Below are 27,376 nucleotides of genomic sequence, written 5' to 3'. Positions count from 1 at the left end.
CTCTCCTCTTCTTATTTTGGCAGGTGTAGATGAAACTGCGTAAAGGGCGACTGTTTAAATAAATTCGCACGTGTGACAGTTTGGTGTACGTTATTATTAATGTACACCTGTCGTGTACAAGACCGATTGAAGTCAAAATCCATAATGGTTATGTATTTGTAAAAACATAACAGTAAAAAGTTATTGAAATGGTACATGTTTTAATCGGAATAGTACTCTGTTTTTAATGAAATGGTACTCTTTTTAACGTAATTGTACATGTTTTTTCGTAATGGTACTCCATTTAACGAAATCGCACTCTCTTTTTTAATGAATGGTACATGTTATTGACCAAATTGCCCCTGTGATGTGTTTTGAAACACCTCACAGAATGCCGCTACGACGCTCCCGTTATTTACTGGTTCGTTTTTCCTACTAGGATTCTAGTCAGCACCGGTCAGCTCAAGTCAGGACCTAAAATTTTCAACCCCATTTCAAATTTGAAATTCAAAAGTTATTTATATTTATTTTCATTTTTTTAGTAAAAAGTTCGATGTTACCGATGAAAGCATTCTTGAAAAAAATCTGCTCACCTCATTCAAATTGATGTAAGTGAACATCAATTTAGATGTTTTAATATGTTCACCAAACTTTTCGAAATGTTATGTTTACACAGTGGGAATAGTATATGTTGTTGACTTTGTTAATGAGACCCTTTTTCTTTGTTTTCGATGTTTCCAAAGCTCTAACATTTGCAGTTGATATTCTGCGTATTTTGCGAACTGATTAGCTGGAAGAGTGATTTGTAAATGAAATCCATGGTTTTTACAACGCAGATGATTAGTGTAGACACTTACTTTTGTCCCCATTCTCGAAGGGAAGGTTTGATGATGAGAACATAAATCTCCACTTGACAACGCATCTCCTATAAAATAACGAATCTCAATTCCCCTTTTCATTTCACCGGAAACCTGCTATTTATGGAAACCTGCTAAAAATAGTAACTGCCGTAATGGGCAATTGTTAAAAGTGGCAAGTCATAAAAGATAGAAACCTGTCAGAATTAGGTGTTTCACTCCAACATAAATCCTAAATGAGATAAAAATTGCGAGAGAATCCTGTTCCTAATATGATTCGAAAATAAGAGTTACGTATTAATTAAAATCCTAACGAGCCTAGAGTTCGTAACGGGCCCAGACGCATTCCGTCATAAAGTTAATACGCGCTAAAAGACTCGGATAAGTCTCAAACACTCCGGATTCTAAGAGTCTGAATCTGACAAAGAAACGGCCCAAACATCAATTTCAACGCCCAGCCCTGGGCGCTGAAATTGTCTGGATCCTATTTTCAAAGCCCAGAGCTGGGCGCCGAAATCTTTGACGCCCAGCCCTGGGCGCTGAAAATACCTGGGACGTGTTCTTTCCTAATTCCTCGTGGATTAGAGTTCTAGAATTCTATCTTTTCACGAACTCTTTTCTATAAATAGGGCCATAAGTTCGACGTGAAAAACAACAACACACAATTATTATTCTGAGTATTGACTCTAAACCCCTAAGCCTAAGCCTCACGCTGCAAAAACTGATCACGCGTTCTGTCGCAATCGATCCATAAATCGAACAGAACGTATCCTGTCCCATAACTTGAGATTCGTTAAATAAAAGGAGAAATAGCAAAGTCAAAGTGGTTAGTTTTCTGAGAACCGTGACGCACCTCTCAAGGGTGCGTCGTAATGTGTCCCTTTTCCATGATTTAATTGCTTTCCTCGCCATTTTTATGAACTGTTAAACTAACTAAATCTGATTGTTCTATCACGCCTAATAAATATGATATTTTTGGGAAATTGGATTATCATGCTAGGTCCCTTAATACAATCTAAATCAGATAATCGCGCCCGATCTAGTATTATATGTTGCATATTGTTAAAATCAACTCAAATTAGTTTAATAGTTAACACATGTCCCTTCAATTATTTATGCTGAGCTAGTAAGGATATCCTGCCTCTGGAGTTATCGAAGAGCGAGTACTCCTCTCGGTAGTTACAGTCCCCCGAACCCTCAATCTCTACCTTGCGGGTGTATGTTGAGAGATCCCCACACCAGGGATCACAAGGGAACCTACGGCCGTCGTGGTCAAACATAATTGCACTCCCTTTATGTCACGATAACCGGGTTTTGTCAGTTTTTCTCATTGTCGTTAAAAACTGAATGGCGACTCCTATATTACTAGTCAATTGGGTGTAAACTCACAGGAAATCCAATTACACTTGATTTGACAAAAAGAAACGTCACACCCACGAGGGACAAGGTCACGCATTAGCCTCGTGCTTTTTCGACCCCCTCACAATGGCGACTCCACTGGGGATAGTGAAGGAAATACTCGTGCTCGTAGGTAATCAAAATAGCCGAAGGGTGAAACAATCCTACCCCGCGTTTATTTTTCCATCAAGTTGGGACGACCTGAAAATCAGCATATTAATGTGAACGGACAGAATCGCATAACGAATCTTGGCTCCCTTGGTGTTTCATCTCGGGAGTTGGGACTAAGGATACCCATCGCCAACCGGGGGGTGCATACGCTTCGAATGTTGTCCACTCGGCACTTTCGCTAGTAGTACACCCGTCCCAAACCCAATCGCTCGCCCATTAGGTCCCTCTCATTGGTGCATGCCCCCTTGGCTTACATCGTGATTGGCCTCTTGGGCGAAATTCGTCTGTTGAAGGCACTACCTCGACCGGGGCATGTGTTGGATCTGCGATAGAAGCGGTACCAAGCCAGGCGCAAAAACTACCCATAGAAGCCTATCATAAACTACATGACATATTATTATTGCTTCATGATGTAATGTTAGTAATGTGTAGCGAAATATGTGATTGTGTGACAAACAATGTTAGCAAACCAACGACCTAAAAAAAAAATTGCCCAAACATTCATAAACCAATTTGCCAAAGAGTTATACCGAAATACGTGTTTCGCAAACCCGAACGATCGCCACAAAAATAAGCGACGCTCGGGACGGCCTGTAACGAATCCCAAAAACGCTGCACGACGCGTAAAGGACGTTATTAGGCAAGCACGCAAAATCGAAGTCGCATAAACAAAAGTAGACGCAAACAGAAAACGAGAACCAGCCAGGGACGCATTTTCAACGCCCCTGGCTGGGCGCCAGAATTTCTCACGCCCTACGCTGGGCGCTGAAGTTGCTGCTTGGCCTTCTAGTCAGGCGCAGCAGCCTCGGTGCCCGCGCATAAAAAAAAATATACGTAGCAAAAAAAAAAAACTTTTCGAAAAAGTTGCTGCGAGGGCGTATGAAAAGGCACTTGATTCTAAAAGCGACTTGTAAAAAATAAAATAACTCTTTGTGTCGTTGTTAGGCCTCCTATGACGACAATGTTCGGCTCCGAAACCGAGCACGCTAATCGAAATAAACTTGAATGTCACATGGGCAAAATATTCAAAAAATAATGTTCAAATGAAGTTTTCAAGGAAAAATAATGTTCGAATAAAAAAAATAAATCCGAGTCTAGACTAGGCTATGCCAAAGTACAATCTAAATCCCAAGTCTTAGTTGTCTTATCCATAGAATCGGTCCTAATGCTTGGTGTCGTTCTGCAAGTTAAAAGGTTAAACCATATTGAGTCTCCCTTCCTTACATTTAAATCAATGAGCACCCATATGTAATTGTCATCCCTTGCTAAGAATCCACGGCCTCAATACTCTCTCTCACCAATAAAAAGAATACATTATAGTATTTGTAAAATGGAAACAGTCACATTCTGAAAATCATCCCCCATAGTCGCACAACCCCCAAAGTGAACCTAAGGTGTCAATACCATTGGCAAAAAAAAAAAATTAATGGCCTCAAGGTTTATGATCACATTGGGTCACGACTATCATAATCCTCTCGAGCCACTCGCTCCTTGAAGTATTCCTAAGTACGGACTAAAAGATTTTCCATGAATGCAACATGACAAACCATGAAAATACCCAAATCGGCATGCCATAAGGCTACAATTGGGGTAAAGCAATACACACTAAGAGAGAAGCCGCACTAATGATTCTAGTCTTGCAAAAATAAAAATTCGATCTCCCCAACTAACTACCTTGCCAATATTAAGCAAAATGGCGCATGACAAATGAACACCCAAGGGTTAAAATCTAAAGTGTCAACCAACAAAAGTTATGGTCCAATTAGCCTAAGTCTGAGAGTCGCTTGGTCAAGTGTTATAGGCTTACGCCACGTCATTATTTTGAGTCTAGGCCACCTCCTTGTATTCTTACACGGGTTATAATCAGAAAGATTAATGAAAGTTTGAGTCTAAATCACAACTTCCAGTTAAATCCGAGAAACTGGAATCTGAAAAAGAAGCAAAAGATTATTTTCGATGTAATTCTTTCGTTAAATTTCAATAAGGTAAAAACAACATTTTGAATCTACGCTATTTGCACATTTTAAGAAACGACTAAATACGCTTGCAAAGTAAGAAAATTTAAAGGTCCACCCTATGCCTACTAAAATTAAAGGTCCACTATAGGCCTACCAAACGAGGCTCACTCAGTCTCGCCTCGTGACTCAAAAACCACAACCATCTACCTTTTAGCCCAAATAAAAAATTTACGTTGGGGAGAAATCCCAAGCAAAAAGAGAAAATAGAAAGAGAAAAGGGAGAGCGAAGAGACCAAGCCATGAAATACTTAGCCCGTACCTCCCAAAGTGCAAAATTTACCCAAGTAAACGAAGGAAAAGAATTGAGTCAACCAATCCAAATCATAAAATTCTACGATGTCTACCCTTTCCAATCCTTATGTTCTTAGACGCCTTCGCTCTGGGGCCCCTGTTCGGCTCATTTAACCCATCCATGTTCTCATTGCCATAACCCAAGAAACCATTACCTCGACTCTTGTTCTTGAACTTGTCGTCAACCGCAAACCACGCACGACCATTGACACGTGCGTCATACCCATTATTTCCAAAGCCCAAACCTGCTCTTACACCACCATTAGCGTAATGACCATATAACTTGTTTGGATACATCCTGTTGATATACCCTTGAGCCGTCCCCATGCTACTCATCGGCCTTGGTTGATGTAAACTCATGACACTAGCTTGAGGCTGCGAATTGTGAGTCCTAGCAGATATAATCCTCGTGCTTACCTATACAAACTATCCTATCTCATTCAACCCGTCTTTCAAACCGTCTTGAGTCACGAATAAAAAAAAGAAGACAAATGAAAAGTACATTCTACACTCAACGTAAAAATAAAAAATAAAATGTGAATAATAAAAAAGGAACTTTGCAAAGCGCCTCTAAAGTTAGTCTAAAAAGAAAAAGCAGCATTTAGCGCACCAAAAAGATCCGCCCAGAAATAATTTTTAGCGCCCACAGCTGGGCGCCGAAATCTTTGACGCCCCAGCCTGGGCGCTGAATCTCTCTGCCTGCCAAATTTTGTCCAGAAGTGCTCGTCATTTTATTCGCACATACACGGAAAAATAACGAACACTTGGGGGGTACAGCACGTATTCAGACATACGTACCACCAAAGAAATACATGTACTTAAAAAAAAATAAAACAAAATTTTGGATTAAAATAATAATAAACTTCACTTATTTCATCCTATTTCAAACATTACGATTCCACTCGAACGTACTTGTTTAAAATCAGCATTCTATGAAACCATTTTCTAGGCTAAGAATTACGCAAGACCTGATTCCAAATCAAATCTATTTAAGGCGGATACGTAGGCAATCCATGATTCGGTCCAACCAATTTGCAAAATGTTAGAGCCTATAGAATAACAAGAATAAAAAATAAAGTCCCTTATTGAAATTTAATCACTTGCAATCCAAGTCGAAAGAAAAACTTAAGTCAAAGAAAGAATCCAAGTCATCAAGATGCCAAAACGAGCACACATCGAAAAAAAATAAGGGCACGTACCCTTGCCAGAAGGAGCACTCACACTCCTAGGCATTTAGCCAAGACTCAAAAGATCGCTTTGCCTCAATTGAATGGGGGCTAGCGCAAGCGTCCATGACCTCTAAAGTACTCGACTTGACCCTCCCTAAAGCGAACTAACTCACTTAAAGACCTTCTTTCACCACTAGACACAGTCATAATCGCCAACAAGTAGTAAAGGCAGTAAGCTTGCAATAAAGAGAATTGTTCTACGGCATTGCCCCATATATCGTTCCTTCGAACTCAGGGCACCCGTTCATGGTAATTCAAATGCTTGCGAATCCCCTTTGAAAAAAAAAACAGACATTGTCAATAGGACTTGGCACTTTACCAAGGCTCACCCTACTCAGACATATGACACGGGCATCTAAAATCAAAATCTAATAGCATCATTAATGGGAAGACATAATAGCAATTGGGGGCTAAAAATTGAAATGAAAGAGCTAGGGAAAGAACTAAGTATACCTTGACCTTTCGAGCAGACATACACCAAGTAAATCTAAGTCAATTTGAAAACGGTTTATATTCCCGTAATTCTGGAAAAGATGGCCCTAAAAGCCCAAAGCATGTGCCACACGGGCACAAGTAATATCTTGACGCCTGCACCCTGGCTTCCAGCAAATCCCTAGACAGCATTCCAAAAATCGTAACAGTATTTTGATTCACTCATGTAATCCTGTACGAACCCTTCTATAAGTCAACTTACTTAGGACACCTCGGATTGTACACAGTAGGACTCGGATTTCAAATGATTTTCAAAGACTTCTTCGAACATAATAAAGTGTCATTGGTATAAGCTAAGTATGCGTCTATCTCGATGTTGCAAGTGAGTCAAAAGATTTCTAAATATAATTAGGGGTAAAGAAAGGCACCTAACTTTTGGTCAAGGCACACTTCAACATGTGACTACCTTGACCATGGCAATGTCGCATAATACGACATTTACAAGAGAAGTAGCAGATCACTACTCGAACGTACCTCGCACTAAACGAGTCTGGTTCAAACTATTCATGATCCATGTCACCATGAATGCATAAAGACGTATGCAAAGCATCATAGCACCAAGCCAATCCCGTAGCTACAATTGGGGGCTTGAGAAAAACACTCTAAAAATGCTCGAAATGACGATTTTATCGCAAATTCTCGACGCTAATGCTATACATACATCATAGGGGCACAATCTTAATGTTTGATCGTGTAAAACAAACCTTAGAATGGCTACAACCCCTCCCGAATTCTAAAGCACTACTTAGAATATATAAAGTCACCCCACTAACAAGGGTAACTAAAAATCGCGAGTCACCAAAACTCCGATCAAACTACTGCACATAACGCTCGCCCTACAAAGCGCCCATTACACAGTCTACGTCGTTCCAAAGCAAAAGCGAAATCGAGGATAAGAAGTGTCAAAATATACCCAGAAATCATTTTCAATGCCCAAAGCTGGGCGCCGATATCTTTAACGCCCCAGCCTGGGCGCTGAATCTTTTTGCTGGCCAAGTTTTGCCCAGATATAAAAATAAGAAAGAAACACCTATGAATTCTCACATCGAACGAAGTAATAAGCCGTGCAAACCCACGCAGAAGGTGCTACACTTATTCGAGCACCTGAACGAGGCGTGATGAAGTACTCCAATGCAAAAAATAATAATGATACCCCAACACCTGGAGAAATGTTCTAAGACACCTGTTAGGCCACACAAGCCTACATCGCAGCATAAGTTAAACCATCCCACGGTACAAGTCTAAAAAAAAAAGAGAGTAAGGCATATTGCACTAATGCGAGCACGACAAAAGAGCATGTGTAAAAGAGGCAAAGATTACTTATCGCCCAAATTCAAAATGCAAGCCACACGACTTCTACATTAAGGATTAAAGGTAGCAAAATATTACCTACCACGAAAGGGATAACTCGCACCTACACGAGCGGAACCCCAAGGCATCTTTTTCGAAAGAACCTAAAAAATCGTACGCCAAAAGAAAGCATCCCAACATGCATACTTGGGGGCTCCAAGCTACGAAACGACCATAGCAAAATAAAAAAAATCTCGAAGCAAATGTTTGAACAATCGAAAGGGCACGATGTTTAAGCCCACCTCGTGAATGGGCCTGAACCATATCAAGCTTCTAAGCAAACTATTCAAAATCAGTCATTGCTAAAAAAAAATATGATTCAAACAAACTGATTAATGGACCGCACACAACGGCCATTCTATGAACGCTCGTTCGCACATACATATCATCTTTTCTAAGTATCGAACATTTACGAACGCGTTCAAAAGAAAAAAAAAGAAAACGAACGAACAAGAGGCCAACTGTGTCATCAAGAAAGCTCGTCAGAATTTATTTTCAGCGCCCAGCGCTGGGCGCCAAAATCTTTAACGCCCAGGCATGGGCGCCGAAAATGATCCCAGACCCTCTCTGACTTCTATAAGGCCCTGCCATATTCATTTGACTTGAAAGTTGCCGATTTCTTTACTGAAAGTCGCACCTCACGGCTTTGTTAAGAGTAGCACACCACTACAAAGATCGCTCGCACTTACGAGCACAATCCCAAACACGATCAAGGACATTACAGAATGCGTATCCCCAAGGAACCTCTTTGACAAGAAATGACCGTCAAGCACGAGTGCTTGGGGGCTCGAAAGAAAATATATATTATGCAAAGGTAAAACAATATTGCCAGACTACGCTGTACGAAGTCCCGTGTCTGGATGTCTCAAAAGATAAAACCGGTTTACGACCTCAAGACAAAGGTCGCCGTTGATACCTATACGTAGTCCCCTAATCAAGGACCCAGGTAGTGGCAAGATTGAGTCGTAAAGACTAGCTCAAAACCATGAAAGATGATGACCACAAGACAATGATCCGTCTAAGCACGTTGTCAACCCACATTCAGGTTACAACTAAATCCGAGCATCCCTCGAAAGAATTCGCTCTTACAAGAATGAATAAAAGAAATTCTCAAAAGAAATCACGATAGGGACTTGCCCACCTCAATCGGGCAAGATCGCGCCACGAACCACGCGAGATCCAAATCAAGAAAAAATGAATTCAGGGACGTCCACCCTCAGCGGACAGGGCTCGCCCACCTTCAGCGGGCGGGGTCTGCGTCACTAGCCGCGCAGGTCCTCAGTTTTCGAAAAATAAAATCTTCAAAATGAAATAGGCTCGCCATCTCCAGCCAGCGGGGTCTACGTCACAAACCGCGTAGGTCCTTATTTTCAAATTTCAAAAACAGATTCGTCCACTTCTATCGGACGGGGTGTCCACCCTTAGCGGACAGGCTCGCCATCTTTAGCCGGCGGGGTCTGCGTCACTAACCGCGCAGGTCCTTAATCGCTGCAGCGATAACTTTTTCTGGTTTTCCGTTTATCCAAAAAAGAACGATGTGAGTAGCTTCCCCTTTTTCTAAAGATTGGTTTTCCGTTTTTCCAAAAAAGAACGATGTGAGTAGCTTTCCCTTTTTTCAAAGTTTGGTTTTCCGTTTTTCCAAAAAAGAACGATGTGAGTAGCTTTCCCTTTTTCCAAAGATTGGTTTTCCGTTTTTTCCGAAAAAGAGCGATGTGAGTAGCTTTCCTTTTTTCCAAAATTTAAAAGAATGGTTTTCCGTTTTTTTTTCAAAAAAAACGATGTGCTGGATTTTCCTTCGTTTTACGTCCCATAAAAACAAGGGGGTTTTCTCGTTTAGCTAACCCTGAAAATGAGAATCTTTAAAAACATTTTTACCTCGTGATTGGGCTTGGCCAGGCCCAATTACACTTTATAGCTTTGATTTCGAAAACATCTGTAGCTACTCCCAATGACAAAGTGAGGGAGTTCCTACGCCCCTTTAGATCCTTCCAATGTCAAAGTGAGGAAGTTTCTATACTATCCGTTGACAAATCCCAATGACACGTGAGGGATATGTCGACACTTCAAGTGATGACCCTTAAGTCAAATGTTATCACTCGGGGGCTCGTGAGACTCTCGCAAAACAGGTCACATACACCATGGCTTGTGTGACGCACTCCGTCCAGTACTTTGACCATCGTCTTACTCCAAGACTCAGTCAAAGTGGGGGCTAACTGTAGACACCTACTTTTGTCCCCATTCCCGAAAGGGAAGGTTCGATGATGAGAACATAAATCTCCACTTGACAACGCATCTCCTATAAAATAAAGAATCTCAATTCCCCTTTTCCTTTCACCGGAAACCTGCTATTTTTGGAAACCTGCTAAAAATAGTAACTGCCGTAATGGGCAGTTGTTAAAAGTGGCAAGTCATAAAAGATAGAAACCTGTCAGAATTAGGTGTTTCACACCAACATAAATCCTAAATGAGATAGAAATTGCGAGAGAATCCTGTTCCTAATATGATTCGAAAATAAGAGTTACGTATTAATTAAAATCCTAACGAGCCTAGAGTTCGTAACGGGCCCAGACGCATTCCGTCATAAAGTTAATACGCGCTAAAAGACTCGGATAAGTCTCAAACACTCCGGATTCTAAGAGTCCGAATCTGACAAAGAAACGGCCCAAACATCAATTTCAACGCCCAGCCCTGGGCGCTGAAATTGCCTGGATCCTATTTTCAACGCCCAGAGCTGGGCGCCGAAATCTTTGACGCCCAGCCCTGGGTGCTGAAAATACCTGGGACGTGTTCTTTCCTAATTCCTCGTGGATTAGAGTTCTACAATTCTATCTTTCCACGAACTCTTTTCTATAAATAGGGCCCTAAGTTCGACGTGAAAAACAATAACACACAATTATTATTCCGAGTATTGACTCGAAACCCCTAAGCCTAAGCCTCACGCTGCAAAAACTGATCACGCGTTCTGTCGCAATCGATCCATAAATCGAACACAACGTATCCTGTCTCATAACTTGAGATTCGTTAAATAAAAGGAGAAATAGCAAAGTCAAAGTGGTTAGTTTTCTGAGAACCGTGACGCACCTCTCAAGGGTGCGTCGTAATGTGTCCCTTTTCCATGATTTAATTGCTTTCCTCGCCCTTTTTATGAACTGTTAAACTAACTAAATCTGATTGTTCTATCACGCCTAATAAATATGATATTTTTGGGAAATTGGATTATCATGCTAGGTCCCTTAATACAATCTAAATCAGATAATCGCGCCCGATCTAGTATTATATGTTGCATATTGTTAAAATCAACTCATATTAGTTTAATAGTTAACACATGTCCCTTCAATTATTTATGCTGAGCTAGTAAGGATATCCTGCCTCTGGAGTTAAGGCTCTAGTCTGAGTAGCAGGAGCAACTTTTCATTTATTATGAGCCCAAACGGGGCTATGCTAAAGGCAGCTTCACACCAAAGAAGGGTATGTACTCCGGCCCTCTGTGAACTTTCTCAGGGAGGGATCATTGGTCGTCCCTCCTGCTTATTCATCTTGAAACTATCGAAGAGCGAGTACTCCTCTCGGTAGTTACAGTCCCCCGAACCCTCAATCTCTACCTTGCGGGTGTATGTTGAGAGATCCCCACACCAGGGATCACAAGGGAACCTACGGCCGTCGTGGTCAAACATAATTGCACTCCCTTTATGTCACGATAACCGGGTTTTGTCAGTTTTTCTCATTGTCGTTAAAAACTGAATGACGACTCCTATATTACTAGTCAATTGGGTGTAAACTCACAAGAAATCCAATTACACTTGATTTGACAAAAAGAAACGTCACAGCCACGAGGGACAAGGTCACGCATTAGCCTCGTGCTTTTTCGACCCCCTCACAAATAATATTAAAAAAATAAAATTAAAAAAAATAAACCAGAAATCCAGATTTTGCAATTTATGAAGTTGAAGATGATGAACACAGTAGAACAGATCTACTTTTAAAATTTTTTAAAAAATAGATTAAAAAATTAGGGGGGGGGGGGGTTGTTTATAATTGCGAAATAGTATGCTCAATGCCAGTGTACAGATTCGAACTTGTGACCAAGGGGATAGCAACGCTCTATCTTCAGTGTGTTAACCAGTGTGACGTGAGGCCGAAGCCATTGCTTCTTTGTTTTAACAATTGCTTTTGGACCAATGTTTTTGTCAGTCAACTTCGCAACTGTTATCAATTTGTTGTATACTAATTTTTTCATACAAGTAATATTAAAACGTATATAAACATAAATCTTTAATTAAATTTTTTAAATACAAGTGGTATTAAGTTTCATTTAATATTAAATATTGTCGTTACAGGGTACTATGAAAATTTATCGTATTAATTGACCTAATAGCTGAAATTATCTTGTAATTAGTACGTAAGCAGCAAAAAAGGCGATTCAATTCGTAGTACTAGACAAAGTTATACAATAATTAGTCCAAAAAAGCCAAAATACACGACGTTAGTTACATCTAAACTTCAAATTTCCCGTTTAACGTTAGTGTAGTAGCTTCAAAACATCAAATATTGTTTTGATCATTATCCAGTCGGTTAAATGAATCAATCAACAAAGTAAATTGATCAAGCTCTTCGATGTTGATCTCTTTCCCACTTAGAAGTTCTTCAATAGTGAAAGTAGGCTCTATAACAAGACCGAGCATAGTCGTTGTTTCGCAAATGCTTGGGACACACAACAAGGAATTTCCAACGTCATAGTATATCATGTCAAACTCCATGATAGTAGGAACATTGTACGTAGTTGCAGCATTGTACGTACTATTGATTGCAATTTCTTCAGTATTTGTGTTGTTGCTAGTTGATGCAATGTTAGTATCATGTGGCAGGTAATCAGTAGCACAAGGATAGTCGCAAACAATGTTAGTAGCCACACTAGGGAAGTTTTGTTGTCCGAGTCAGTTTGATATGTAGCAAGTATTATGGTGTTGTTTTTAACATTGTAATTTGCCTCCCATTCCATCTCATCAAACGGAGCCCCGTATTCCTCTCCAGTTTTAGGAACGACTCCACTTTATTTTAAATATTTTGCAAAGTACATACGAGTCTTGTGACACACCGATGATCCTATTGTCATTAAACGTGTACTCTTTCATTACCCAGTCCGTACGATCCCCTTTTGGAGCTTTCCCTTTTTGTTAAACTCTTCATTTTTCAACGAACCATAAACAAACATTTTACAACCAGTCAAATTAGACCCGACACATGATTTAACACCTCCCTTCTTACATTTTAATTTTATTCATTCCATCATATGCGACCTAACCTCAAGTTCTCCAACACCTATTTTGCTAACACCTTTATCCTTGTACACCTTCTTTAACGTATTACTACTCACAGACATTTCAAAACCTTCCTTAAAAGCATAACGATGACAAAATTCACTAAACTCGAGACCGGAATCACAAGACATTCCTTCAGTAGGGGGTTCGACGTAGTAGTATTCACAATAGTTCATTCTTCAACACCAGGTTCACCATTAAGGTCTATAGAAACAATTTTACTGTAGAATAAATAATTAATTAATAAAATATACTTCCTCCATCTTTTAATACTCGCAACGTTTGGACTTTTGCCACTATTCATATAATCTACTTTAACTATTCGTAGTGTTTTTTATATAAGATAGAACATAGTCATGTGGGATCTTGTTAGATTCGTCTCAATGTGTATTTTCAAAATATCAACTTTTTATAATTTTTGCATAAAGAGAATTTAAGATATAAATGATCAAAGTTGTACATTGACATGCGTGAAACTAACAAACGTTGCGAGTATTAAAAGACGGAGGAAGTATAAGATTATATAAGTAACATACATATTATATTTATTTATCTGTAATTTAAAATATTACTGCAAACTGTAAATAATTTTAAATATTAAAACTACATACAAATTTAATTAAATGTAATTGGATAACATACAACGTTTAATACTATATATTAAAAGGCGTCTCTAAAGAAGTTTATGCGCCACGTGGCGCTTTTTTGTGAATATTTCATTTCACGTAAACTTCATATATTTAAAAATTTAGAAATGGAGCATGTATAAAATTCGAATCCGCGACCTCACGTTTAAACAATGAAGTGTTTACCATGGAGCTATAACACATTACATGTTATCATTGTAAAAAAAAAATACTAATCAATGTAAGAAAAATGAATTGATTAATAATATTTTCAAAATAAGAAATAAGAATAATATAAATGTTACTAATGCAGTAACCCGGGGCATCGCTCGGGCCTAAAAACTAGTTAAATAATTAAATGCTGCACATAATAAAATGCACATTGTTTTCTCCATCGATAAAAATTAAACGCATTGGTTTCTCCGCAAACCAAATACACATGAATTTTTTTAAGGAACTAATAAAATCACAAGAACATAATCGAAACTACATTATATCATAAAACTTAAAAAATCCGACATATATGGATATCTAAGTATGTTAAAGGGATGTTAAAAATTGCATTGCAATAAAAATACAACTTAGTGTCAAGAACAATTACCTTCTTACAGAAGTGCTGATGAACTTCACTCCAAAAAATACGAATTGAAAAGTTTTATTATTTTCTTTTAATGTTGAAAATTTGGGTGGCACAATTTCTGTAGAGATTAAGGCGGTGAATGTCCTGCTCTTGAAGATGAAAATGGCGGAAAGGGTGAATTTATTTCCCCCTAAAATAGAACATTTACCCCCTAAATGAAATATTAACTTGCTGACTCGTCCTTCCCTGATTGCAGGGTAAGTACAGTCAGCTTACCCCCAGGGTAAGTGTATGATTTTTCGACTAGTACGAACTACAGAGTAGTAGTCAAAATGGTAATGGCTATAAGACCATGTGCATCCTTGACCTTCAGTCAAGTGAAAAATAATTTCTCTCTCATCTTTCTCCTTCTTCCACCTAATCTTCCACTAACTTGACATTCCTCTTACTTAAATCTCTCCCTTTTCTTCTACAATCTTGATTCAAGGTCATTAATTTTGGCATTCTGTGATGTGTTTCAAAACACATCACTGGGGCATTTTAGTGAATAACATGTACCATTCATTAAAAAAAAAAGTACCATTTCGTTAAACGGAGTACCATTACGATAAAAACATGTACCATTACGATAAAACATGTACCACTAAGATAAAAACAGAGTACCATTCCGAGTAAAACATGTACCATTGAAATTCAATGTATTTACAAAATTGCCCCTGTGATGTGTTTTGAAACACATCACAACATGCCGAAATTACTTCCTCAATTTCTTTTACCTACTTTTTTTACTTTTACATGTACCCCACTTTAAATTGACCTTCAAAACACAATTATTAATTTCCTCAATTCTCATATGTGACAAGCCACACCGTCAATTGACGGCGGTGGCATGTTCACACTATAAAAAAGAACATGAGAGATAGAGGTGCTGGAAAATCGGCAATCACAAAGTTCCAACTCCAACAATGATGGTCGCTTTTTTCTACTAAGTGACTGGTTAAATAATGGCATTTCGCACATGATGCCATGAGAAGCAACATATTTTTTAACTTCAAATTTGATTGTCTTCTCACGTCATAAATACAAACTGGATTTTTTTCTTTACTGCATCAATCTGGAATGATGCAGGAGTACGGGTCGCGCCTTTATGAAGATGCAGATCAAGCTTTTTCGCTTTGATAATAAGAGTAGTAATTGTGCCTAATTTTTAAAAGTAACACCATTAACATAAAAAAAACCCCTTAATATATTAGAAGTAATTACCTAATATTTAACACTATTAACATACACAAAGTAAGTTAAAAGTAACTCTTCTAAAACTACAAAAGCAACTGAAATAACAAATCGATGTAACCAATTATCCAAATAGAAGTTACCTTAGTAATATTAGTAGTAATTTGCCTATTGTTTAAATGTAACACCATTAACATATAAAACGTAACACACCAGTAAAACACTAAAGTAACTGGATTAAAAGAAACTCTTTTAAAACTATAAAAGTAACTAAAATTATAAATAGAAATAATCAATTATAAATAGAAGTAACCTTTAATATTAGTAGAACTTCTATCTATTGTTTAAAAGTGTCACCATTAACATACAAAAAGTAACCTTAAAAATATAATACAAGTATTGTTGAAACATATAATAAGTAACCAAAATAACGAGGAAGAAATAACCTTCTTTTTAAAATAAATTAAGCAACCCCTAATAATACAAAAGGTAACCTAGAATATACTTATAAGTAACACTGAAACATATAATAAGTAACCAAAATAACGAGGAAGAAATAACCTTCTTTTTAAAATAAATTAAGTAACCCCTAATAATACAAAAAGTAACCCAAAATATACAAGTAATACTCAAACATAGAATAAGTAACTAAAAATAAAGAGGAAAAAATAATCTTTTAAAAAATAAATAAGTAACATCTAATAACGCAATAATGAAAGAATGTAAAAACAATTGAGAAGTAAGAGACAAAAATAAAAATAAAAGAAACCAACAAATCTTGAAACATATTTCCGGTACGCAGACATATGTGGTACCTACAACCAAATTCGCAAAGCTTAATGGTTGGTATGCCTTACCATTGACCCAGGAAGCATGTTTTTCCTTCGCACTTTGTATCAAAATCTAATTTTTGTCGGTGCAGCACGCTCTTTCTTCTTGTGTGTACGTGTCACACCATTAATTGATGGTGTGCCTCGTCACACAGGAGACCCACTGTATTAATTTTAAAAAACAAATAAATTTAAATTTAAATTAACATACATATAAATAAAAATGTAACATATAACACCTTAAACATACATATATAGCACAATGAAGCAAAATTGATACATAACTGACTATGGAGTACTATTTTTTTATTAAGTTCCCCTTGGTTGAAAAATTGATATGTGGCATTGTAAAAAAAAAAAATATTATGCAAAATTTTCCAAAAAAAAATATGCATTGCATGACAGCACCACATGAGCAGAGTAAACTCATAATTATTGGTTAATGCTTAGAGTATAAAATGATATCAATACAAAATAAACCCAAAATAATACTCCATATGCAAAACAGGAAGCAACAAGTGCTCCACATCCATTGAAGTGGCGCTTAATTTGGCCTCACCCATTTTTATTAACTTGACCTTGGGTCACATATCCGACCCGGGTCAAGTTAATAAAATTTTGACCCTTGTACACTGTCAACATTGTAGTCATTTTGTCTTGTCAATTATCACTTGATCCAAGCTACATGTCAAGGTTGTGTGTGCTCTAACAGGACGAGGCGTGATACACTGCTGGGGGACAACGGGTGTATTTGCCCATACTCGGGGTAATTTGGTCAATTCACGTATTATTATTGACAAGTCAACAAAGTAACTTTTAAAGACCAATGACAGTATTTATAAACACAATGACAATATTTATAAAAACAATGACAGTATTATTACTAGAAAATATAATTATTCTAGAACATAGCTAGAATACGAAAAACAAAACCAACAGTAACCAAATAATCAATGACGAAATTAATACACAATGACAGTAACCAAATAATCAATGACAGAATTTAACACAACAATGACAGTAACCAAATAATCAGTGATAGTATATCCAAATGACATATTGTAGCCATATATACGACCATATATACGAATTTACACAAGTGATGTTAAATCCACATGAATTTGTTGAAATTTATAATTGTTTAAGCTAGAGGATGATGGAATTACCGTAGGAGAGGAAAATGGAGAGAGCGTAGAAGATGATAGAGAATTGAAATGCAGAACAGGAGTGGTAGAAGATGATGGAGAATGGAAATGGAGAAGGGGAGAGGTAGAAGATGATGGAGTGGGCCAGCTTTTACATTTTATTTCATTTATTTTTTCTTTTAGGCTGGGTATGGACTAATACAACCGCTTTCCCCCAGCGGTGTATCCTGTCTCATACCAGGATGAGAAAGTCTTGTTTTATACTAGGTATATCATTGAAATGGTATAATCACATTAAAATACTAGTTTCCTCAAAAGTGGGGTAAATGAAGGTTTAAAATAAAAACCTCAGGAAGTTAGCGTCAGTTCATTTAGCTGGAATTCTAGAGAAAGTATGAAACAATTGCGCCAAACTTTACTACTGAAATTGTAGGCGGAAAAAACAAAGAATCAATTATTCACAAAACAATTACTCCACTCGAAAATCATCCTGATCTTCAGCTTCAATTACCTTATCCTCCCAAATCAACTTCATCCTCTTCTATTCCAAATCTCCATCCTGAACCTGGCCTCGATTTGCATTAATCATCCTGAATAAATCTGGGTTATAGCAAGCTTTCTGGGATTGTATACAAGAAACATATATCTCCATCTTTAACCCTACATCGATTGTCAGTATCGTCATTGTCTTCTTCGTCATCTCATTATACTTTTTAAATCTTGGCTTTAGCAAGGTTTCTGGGCGCTTGTTTTCGTTAAACATCTATGGCGGAAGACGTAGGGGTAGGAATCAAAAGAAGGTTACAATTAGAACGTGTATGGTTTCAATAAGTATGTAAAAGGTTATTATTATTAATTAACAAACATCATTATTGTATTCCAGATCTGGAATGTAGCAATGATTAATATTATTAAGTAGAAATTATCAATAACATTAAGTAGCAAATAACATAATTAATTATCAATTATTGATATTGTGTAATTATGATGTGTAAATAACCTGAATTAATCAATGTTAATACGATGTTGGTAAAACGTTGTTAATTACTGATGTTATTAATGATAACAAGTTGGTATTGTTGATGTTATTAAAGATGAAATTGTACATTTTTACTTTTATGGAAATAGTATTTGAAGTGATACCATACTAATTATATGAAAAACTTGAAAAATATTTGCTATCGGATGCCTGTACCATTCTCCAAAATTGATGCAGTGTATTTTTTTTTCCAAACCTTGTTGAAAATGATGTTGATGAAGATGTGTTGGATGGAAAATGGTATTTATGTAATGATGATGGTTTTGAGGAAGATGATGGAGATGATGGAGTAGGTGATGTAGTTAGCACTAGAGGAAAAATCCTTATAGGTGGCTCATCAAAAGTTGCCCTTAAACAAGCGCAACCCTTGAGAAAAATTTTTTTTTTTTTTTTTTTAAAAACGAAAATTTGGAACTAAGTTTCACAAGAGCAGCCTTTAACGTAATTAAACACAAACTCTCATTTTGTCAGCTTCCGTGTTCAGCTCTGATGTTTTTCGGTTGTAGGGGTAATATTAGTTGTAGTAGTAATGGTAGTGTGGTTTTCACCATTTTCTCTCTCCTAATTTTGATTTTTCTCACTCCATCGCTAGTTCTCTGCAACTCTGACGAAGTTCGAGCTCTATTAGAGTTCAAATCAAAGATAACCCACTTGGGAAAATCGTTACAACATGGAATGCAACGGCTGTCGCAACTGCTTCAGATCTCGATTCTTGCCCCACCTCCTTCCATGACGTCGTTTGCGACGATGCCCCACGTTTCCATTATTCTCGAGAGCTTGAATCTCGGCAGTGAGTTGAATTTTAGTACCCTAATTGGGCTGAAAATGCTCCAAAAACTGAATTTAAGGGGGAATAACTTCACTGGTAGATTAGTTCCCCAATTAGGTTCAATGAGAAAAATGCAATTCTTAGATCTGTCGGATAATCAGTTTATTGGTCGGATCACTAACCGAATTCACGACCTCTGGAACTTACAGCACTTGAATGTGTCAAATAATCGGTTTTCCGGGGGTTATCCTGTCGGAATTCAGAACCTCCAGCAGCTTAGGGTTTTGGATATGCATGCGAATGAGCTATGGGGTGATGTTGGGGCGTTCTTCTCTTAGGTGAGGGATGTGGATCATGTTGATTTGAGTATGAACCAGTTTTCGGGTGAGCTTCCGGTTGATCCTTCTAGTGTTTCGAGTTTGGGGAATACAATTCGACATTTAAACTTAAGTAGTAATCTTCTAGGTGGAAAGTTCTTGTCAGATATATGCTACATTGTCCTTGTTCCAGAGCTTAGAAGAATTGGATTTAAGGGATAATATGATTGGGGGAGAGCTTTCTTCTTTTGGCTTGTTGATCAATTTGAGGGTTTTGTGTCTGAGAAACAATCAATTGTATGGAGAGACACCTGGGGAGCTGTTGACTACTTCGATTCATTTGATTGAATTGGATCTTAATGGAAATGGGTTTTCGGGTAAGCGATGTTGGGTCCATTTCTTCTGCTTTTAATTATTGTGACTCGTTTTTTATAAAGTTTATCTGCAATTAGTAGAACTTTGAATGTGATGATGAAGGTAGAGATCTTTTTATTTGCTGCATTTCACTTTGTATTTCTCTAATTGAATGAAGCTTTGAACAAATTGTAGTGAGAGTTGAAATTTGGGGATATATCTAACACGAAGCACATAGCAATAGAAATGGGGTTGTGATAGATAATATTAGTGAGCACAGTGAAAGTAGCGACGATGATGATGATGATGCGGTTGAGCTTAATGAACTTCCATTAGTGGAGAATCGTCGGTTAGCTCTTGCTTGTGATGATGGTTATGTGAGATTGTATACCATCCCTGATACAAATGAGTTGACATACCATAAATCCTTGCCTAGGGTCAGCGGTGAGTGCTTTACGATTCCTGTTTACTTTTGTTTTGATGATTAGAAATTTGTTGTTATTGGTAATCTAGTTCTGTGTTGTCATAGGCCGAGATCTTAGTGTGACTTGGAGTGCTGATGGGAATTCATTTATTCAGGAAGTAGTGATGGGTATGCTATTTCATCACGCCAAAAGAATCTGTAATTGGAGTGAAGATGTTGCGATGTTGTATGTGCAAATTCAATGAACTGTCTAATTTTTTTCTTTTGTAATATGCAGGTAAATTAGATGCTGGGATGCAAAATGCGTGCAGGAAATATATAGGATAACCGTTGGTCTTGGAGGTTTGGGAACAGGGTCAGAACTTTGTGTGTGGTCACTACTTGCACTAAGGTAATTTTTGAACGAAGATATTTTGCTCTTTATAGTAGCATATCTAGTATAGGTTGACTAGCAGGTTATGTACACTCACTTCTGCAAACACTTATCATTGTTATTTCGTTGTTGTGATGTTTTCAAGCGGCATATTTACCTTGAATCTTACTCAAAATTGTTTTGTTTAGGTGTGGGGTTCTTGTGAGTGCTGATAGTACTGGCAGTGTTCAGTTCTGGGATATTAAGCATGGAACACTGTTGCAGGCTCATTCCCTTCACAAAGGCGATTCGTACGCTTTGGTTGCTGCCCCTTTGCACGATAGGGTGTTTTCTGCCGGTTTTGATGGCAAGGTATACAAACTCTTAACTGCCATGTTGATCAATCAAATAAAATTCATTCTACTGATGTTATGTGGGTTAGAACTTGATCATAATGTCATTTACGCACTTCCTGGAGTGTTCACATAAACTTGCTCTTCTTTTGTGGTTGCGTTGCTTTTGATCTGATCAGCAGCAGATCAGCAGCAACAGATCAGTAGCTGATCAGATCAACAGCTAATCTGAGCAGTCTCTAATCTGATCAGCTACTGATCTGCTACTGATTAGATCAGCAGTAGTAGATCAACAACTGATCTGATCTAGTAATGTGATTGTGGAATTAACAAGTAATGTGGTCTTGACTTGTTCTATTGTACTTGAATGAAGAAATAAGTGCTCCATTGGCATTAAGAAAATGTTTTATCGGCATGTTATACCGTTACTGTTATTGGTGTCAAAGGACCAACTCAACCAAAATCTTAAGCTGATGGTTGAAGCCCCAAGATTAGTTTTATACTCTATCACGCCCCCTCACATAAAACCCTTTGGGCTTGAAGTGTGGATGCAGCATAGGCCTCCTCATACCTAGCACAAAATATTCCACTTTGAAAGGAGGGGTGGATGAGTGTAACACCCCGACAATTCTCTTTTTCTAAAATAACCTTTTAATATAAAACGTAGAGAATTATCAAGGCATTATCGCCCGTGTGAAAACGTAACGGCTTATTCAGAATTTTGCAGCGGAAAACATAAAACTAACTTTAGGTTTATAAATAATCGATTACAGATTTAGTCCCAAAAACCAATCAATGAAAATACGGAAATTTCATGAAATGCCCTCGAGTTTTGCCATAATTCACCAAACGCCCATCAAGTTTCAATAATTCATAAAATACCCCTCACAATTCGTACAAATACCCAACATACCCTTACTAATAACGGGCCGTTAGTCCGCCGTTAGCCAAGTTTCCAATTCACCCAAATGCCCCTATTCTGAAACTTATTTCACCAAATGCCCCTAGTAGGAAACTTATTTTACCAAATGCTCCAAATTTAAATATAGCTATTCTGATGTTCCGACAGCTAGTTTTTGTGTTTGAAAAGTGGTTCTTGGTCATAGTTGGCTATAAAAATCCCTTTGCTGAATGGTTCTTGTATTTTAGATGTTATTTTACTTTACTTTGCTAATTTTATAAGATTTGTGTCATGAGTTTTCTTTCAAAATCATCTTCCACACCCAATGAGTCCACATATATTAGGGTACCTAACAAATTTTTTTATTGTAGTAGGAATGGAGGTTGAAGTGGTGTTCCACAAGCTCTTCTGGATAGCTGCTAATGCTTTTTGGGGTAGTTTTTTGCACATCTGTTTTGATCTTGCACATATTCATTGAGTAGAAAATAACATTAAATGTAGTTGGTGCAAAGATGTTTTGTAAGTGAAGCTAAAAACAGAAATGCTTCCCAGTTTGGTATTTTGTGCAGATTATGCAACATCAATTATTTATGAAATGTGAATTTGTTTCTCATTACTTGTGTTTACTTCATGATTACAAACAGTAAAATTACAAACATCAATATCCCCATTTGTATTACAACTTTGACTAATTTTTGTTGCTGTTTTAGCTTCTTCTTCATTTGCTTCAATTCTTCTTGCATCTTACTGTTTCGCCTGTTTTCAATACTTTCTCCTTCGCCTAAGCTTCCCCCGCATTGTCCTTCGTGTTGTTGCCCCTTGTTTTTTTGCTCAACTACTCCCTTTCACCATCTCAGATTGTTTCAAGGATCACACTTGTAGTACAACCTTTGTGGATTGAGTGTTGTATCAAAGCTTCGAATGACAAATTTCCTACCACAATAACAAAAATTGGTAGGTACTCTAGTATATGTGGACTCATTGGGTTTGGATGATGATTTTGAAAGAAAACTCATGACAAAAATCTTATGAAATTAGCAATGCAAATCAAAATAACATCTAACTTACAAGAACCATTCAGCAAAGGGGCTTTTATAGTCAACCGTGACCAACAGCTACCTTTCAAACACAAAAACTAGTCGCTGAAACATCAAAATAGCTATACATAAGTTTGGGGCATTTGGTGAAATAAGTTTCACAATAGGGGCATTTGGTGAAATAAGTTTCAGAATAGGGGCATTTGGGTGAATAGAAAACTTGGCTAACGGCAGACTAACGGTCCGTTATTAGTAAGGGTATGTTGGGTATTTGTACGAATTGTGACGGGTATTTTATGAATTATTGAAACTTGATGGGCGTTTGGTGAATTATGGAAAAACTCGAGGGCATTTCATGAAATATCCGATGAAAATAAGGAAATGTAAATAGTACGACAAGTTTAAAGTCCAACTTCACAAACCCAAGTCACTTAGCAAAACAAATTAAATACAAGCTCTCTAATCCCGATCCCAATGATGCATCATCTTTAAACCTGTAGATGGGCAATGCTTATTGATCCTTAGAGACTGCTCACCAAAAATGGGTCATCACAGGATCAATAAGGCATAGCCATGATCAACACACACAAACAAAGCACGTATTCAGCAAAGCTGAGTACTACATACTAAAACAATAGTAATCCTAACATGATTCTATTAAGCGAACAACCCTAACATGATACTAATAAAACATAAGTGAAAACATATTAACTTGAAGACTCTATTAAACTGACTAGACCTTTGTATCATTAACATTATTTTAATTGAAATAGTCAATGGACCGAGTTGTCCAACTAGAAGTCTTCACTAAGGAAGACGAGGTACGGGCGCGACTCCGTAACCTCAATGACCTGCGATAACGTTTGAATAAAAATAGAACACGGTGATCAATCCGATCCCAGAAAAGGCCATGGGCTACCACCATGAACCCCAACTCCTGTTTGTCCGTCACTTCAGACGTGCACAGTCTAAAGCTATTGCTATTCAGTTTCACTTTACATGATTTACAGATTAAACTCTGTTGTGACTCAACAATCACATAAGGCATACAATCAACAATTATTCACAACTGCTTTTATCTTGGAATTAAGTAAGTGATCACAAAGGTATCAATCAAGACTCATTCCAATTAAATTTAACCTTTCCTTTAATACTGAAAAACCCCTGTATATGATTATAAGGTTTCAACTTACTAAACAAGGTCCTCCGCCCTCATAAAGTAGTGAAAAGCTAAAAGGGAACTACAATCAATCGATCTAGACCAATATATATATATATATATATATATATATATATATATATATATATATGAAATCATCTAGTGTTCCCAACCAACATGCTTGCATCAATCATCCATACTAACATGTTATAATTCTCATAACGAAATATATGTTCAACATGTTCGTTTAGCAACATTAAATATGTAAATTTCAACACAACATGTTCATCGACAAATTAAACATAACCAAGTTCATCAACAATTTCAACATGGTTTCAACAAATAACACACATTCCAAGCACACAGGTATGTACGTTCCTTGTGTGAACAAACTAATAGGCCACTTTAACACTTTCAAAAGTCGCCTATGGAGAATTCTCACCTAACAACAACCAACAAGGATTCCCAATCAACTTCTAATCATTCACAACTATAATAAAGCATTCTAAATACATCTTAAACACATTTAGAACCTTCCCCAATATCAAAACTTGAATATTTGATTTCCTAGCATCATAATTATTGAATTAATGATTGAAATTTGTTGAAAACTCTTCAAAACATCGTACTTTAATTTTCAGCAATGTAAACTCGTTTAGAAACTTCGCCAAGACCAACTTAACATACTTAGACGTTTGAAACAATAATTTTAATAATCCCGAATCATCCTACCATAATTTAAAACCATTAAAGACTTCAAATTCATGCTTTAATTAATTCAAATTCTCGTTTCAATTAATTTATGAAATCTGAAATTTAATAATTCAATCATTCAACATTAAAATCTGAAATTCAAAATATAAATTATCAAAATTAATAATTTGAATCATGAAAACATTAATTAAATTATGAAAATATAAATAATACATTAATAAAAAGTAAAGAATTAACCAAATAAATATTCAAGGAGATGCTGGCCGGCGAAGCTCAGGCGCGGCAGCGGAGGAACGGCGACGAGGTGGGGAACAACAACGAGGTGGGGCACGACAGCGCACCAGTGGTGGTGTTTGGCTACCGCAACAACAGTAACGGGTGAGAACCGAGAAAGGAGAACGAAAGAGAGGAAGGCAACAACAGAATGACGAGAGGACTACCGTGTAAAGGGTCGCAGTCAGGCGACAGCAAGGTGGCTGTGCTGGCGGCGAGTACGGCAGTGGCTGTACGAAAATAGAAAAGCAATTAAGGAGAGCAATATACGAAGCAACGTGAGAAGAAGAACGAAAGGAAAAACGAGTGAGAGAAGGAGGAGTATCGACGGCGGAGGGGACTGGTGGCAGGAGGTTGGTGGCAGTGACGGTGGTCCAGCGGGGCTGCTGGCTGGCGGCTGAGCAAAGGGAGGAAGAGGAAGCAGGTTCCACGTGAAGTGGGAGGATGAGGGTTGAGGGTTTTTGTTTCTTTTTCTTTATTTTGTTTCACGTGAAAGTGAAGGAGAAGGGATTGAGAGTATTTTTACGTGAGATTAAAATTTGGGTAGGGGATATGGGCCGGGTTTTCTTGCTTTGGGCTTTGCCAACTTGGGCTAGGATTAGAATTGAGTTTGTTTGAATCCAAAACCGGTTAGAATTGTTTTCCAAATTCAATTGTGTTTTCGTAATCCAAATTATTTTCAACATAGAATTCTAAAATTATTTTAATTTCATAAATCGTTGAAATATTTAAAACGTATAAAAATAAATATTCGTTAATTACATATTTATTTCTAAAATTCGTAAATTCTATTTAAATATAATTAACTATACATTAAAATATATTAATAAAATTTATAAAATTACGAGGGATTACAATCTACCCCTCTTAAAAGAAGTTTCGTCCCGAAACTTGACATGAAAATTCCCACATTTTTCAAAAGTTTTCAACTTATTCTTACTGGAGAAGTACTTGTGCCTCTCATGTGCACTCTTTTGCCAACTTAAAGTTGCTTGTGTTACTCATGAACACCTTTTCTTATACGAAAAATCTATTTACTTTGCACCAACATGTATAAGTTGCTAAAAATGAGCATAAAATGCATAAAATTGCTATAAAAACAGGTAAAAGCGCGAATTTCTATCGCATTCTACCCCCCTTAAAGAAAACGAGTTACGCCCTCGTAACTCATCTCAGGGAATAACTTTGGATATTTCCACTTCAACGAATTCTGTCCTCTATACAATATTTTCACTCCAATCATTCCAGCAAATGGACTTCTACACTTTTTCCCACACAATGCCTCAACATGTGACATCGTAATGCTCGCATGGTAACTATTGATGCACGAAAATTCAATAAAATCTAGATGATCTCCCAACTTCTCTTTATAGCCAATGACACAGGCTCTCAACATATATTCCATAGTTTGGCTAATCCTCTCAGGTTGACCATCAATTGCAAGGTGGAAAGCAGTACTCTTTTTCAATGTTGTCCCCAAGATTCAACTGGACCTTATTGCCAAAATTTCAGACTTTTGTGGTCGGTAAAGATCTTACATGTTGTCCTATAAAGGGAGTGTCTCCAAATATTCGCAGATAACACAATAACAGCTAGATTTAGGTCATGTGTAGGTTAATTAGTCTCATAGGGTTTCAACTAACGCGACAACAAGTGCAGAGGTCAAATGCTCTTTTCAAACTTGGAAAGTTTACTCCCATTTCTCACTCTACTTTAATTTCGATTCCTTTTTCAAACAGTTGGTCACTGGTTTTGCTTTCTTCGAAAAGTCTTTCACAATCCTCCTATTATAGCCAACTAGGCTTAGGAAACTTTCGGTTATCAGACACATTCTTTGGAGTAGGTCACTCACTCACAGCTTGAATCTTAGCAGGATCTACAGAGACTCCTTCTGGTCAACTTTCCCTTTTTACCGACCTCATTACACCTTTCATTTATGTATAAATTTTCGGCACAACTCTTAGCTCTTTCACCAATTCAGGTATTTCCTTTCATCTTTTCAAGACAACAAATGATTTCTAACGATCCTGGACCACTCGAATCTTGTCTTAAATTTATTCCCTTACGTAACGTAGTTTTCAATCAATTTAGTCCGTCACTTTTCCGTAGGTGCCACTTAAACACACATGACTTCAAGATTTGTATACTTCATTCACATAAAACTAAA

General features: G+C 37.3%; 1 protein-coding gene across 1 annotated transcript; it reads left to right on the top strand.

Annotated features, from left to right (window-relative positions):
• Window positions 1-18,282: 18,282 nt before the first annotated feature.
• LOC130469717 (probable inactive receptor kinase At5g10020) lies at window positions 18,283-20,665 on the top strand. Its single transcript, XM_056839152.1, has 7 exons — window positions 18,283-18,317; window positions 18,734-18,854; window positions 19,028-19,606; window positions 19,664-19,720; window positions 19,836-20,019; window positions 20,258-20,440; window positions 20,526-20,665. Exons 1-7 carry the CDS (start codon window positions 18,283-18,285, stop codon window positions 20,663-20,665), a joined length of 1,299 nt encoding a protein of 432 aa, XP_056695130.1.
• The last annotated feature ends 6,711 nt before the right edge of the window (window positions 20,666-27,376 follow it).

Source organism: Spinacia oleracea, chromosome 3, assembly GCF_020520425.1.
Source record: "Spinacia oleracea cultivar Varoflay chromosome 3, BTI_SOV_V1, whole genome shotgun sequence".
NCBI classification, from domain to species: Eukaryota; Viridiplantae; Streptophyta; class Magnoliopsida; order Caryophyllales; family Amaranthaceae; genus Spinacia; species Spinacia oleracea.
The sequence above is the reverse complement of the archived record's forward strand: the minus strand, read 5'-3'. Positions and strand labels throughout refer to the sequence as shown.

Excerpts from the sequence above, each read along its gene's own strand:
- LOC130469717 (XM_056839152.1), top strand. The coding sequence starts at position 18,283 with ATGGCGGAAGACGTAGGGGTAGGAATCAAAAGAAG. Across the intron at positions 18,855-19,027 it reads GAGATGATGGAGTAGGTGAT|CTTCCGTGTTCAGCTCTGAT; the intron begins GTAGTTAGCACT and ends TCATTTTGTCAG. Across the intron at positions 19,721-19,835 it reads AGTTTTCGGGTGAGCTTCCG|AGCTTAGAAGAATTGGATTT; the intron begins GTTGATCCTTCT and ends TCCTTGTTCCAG.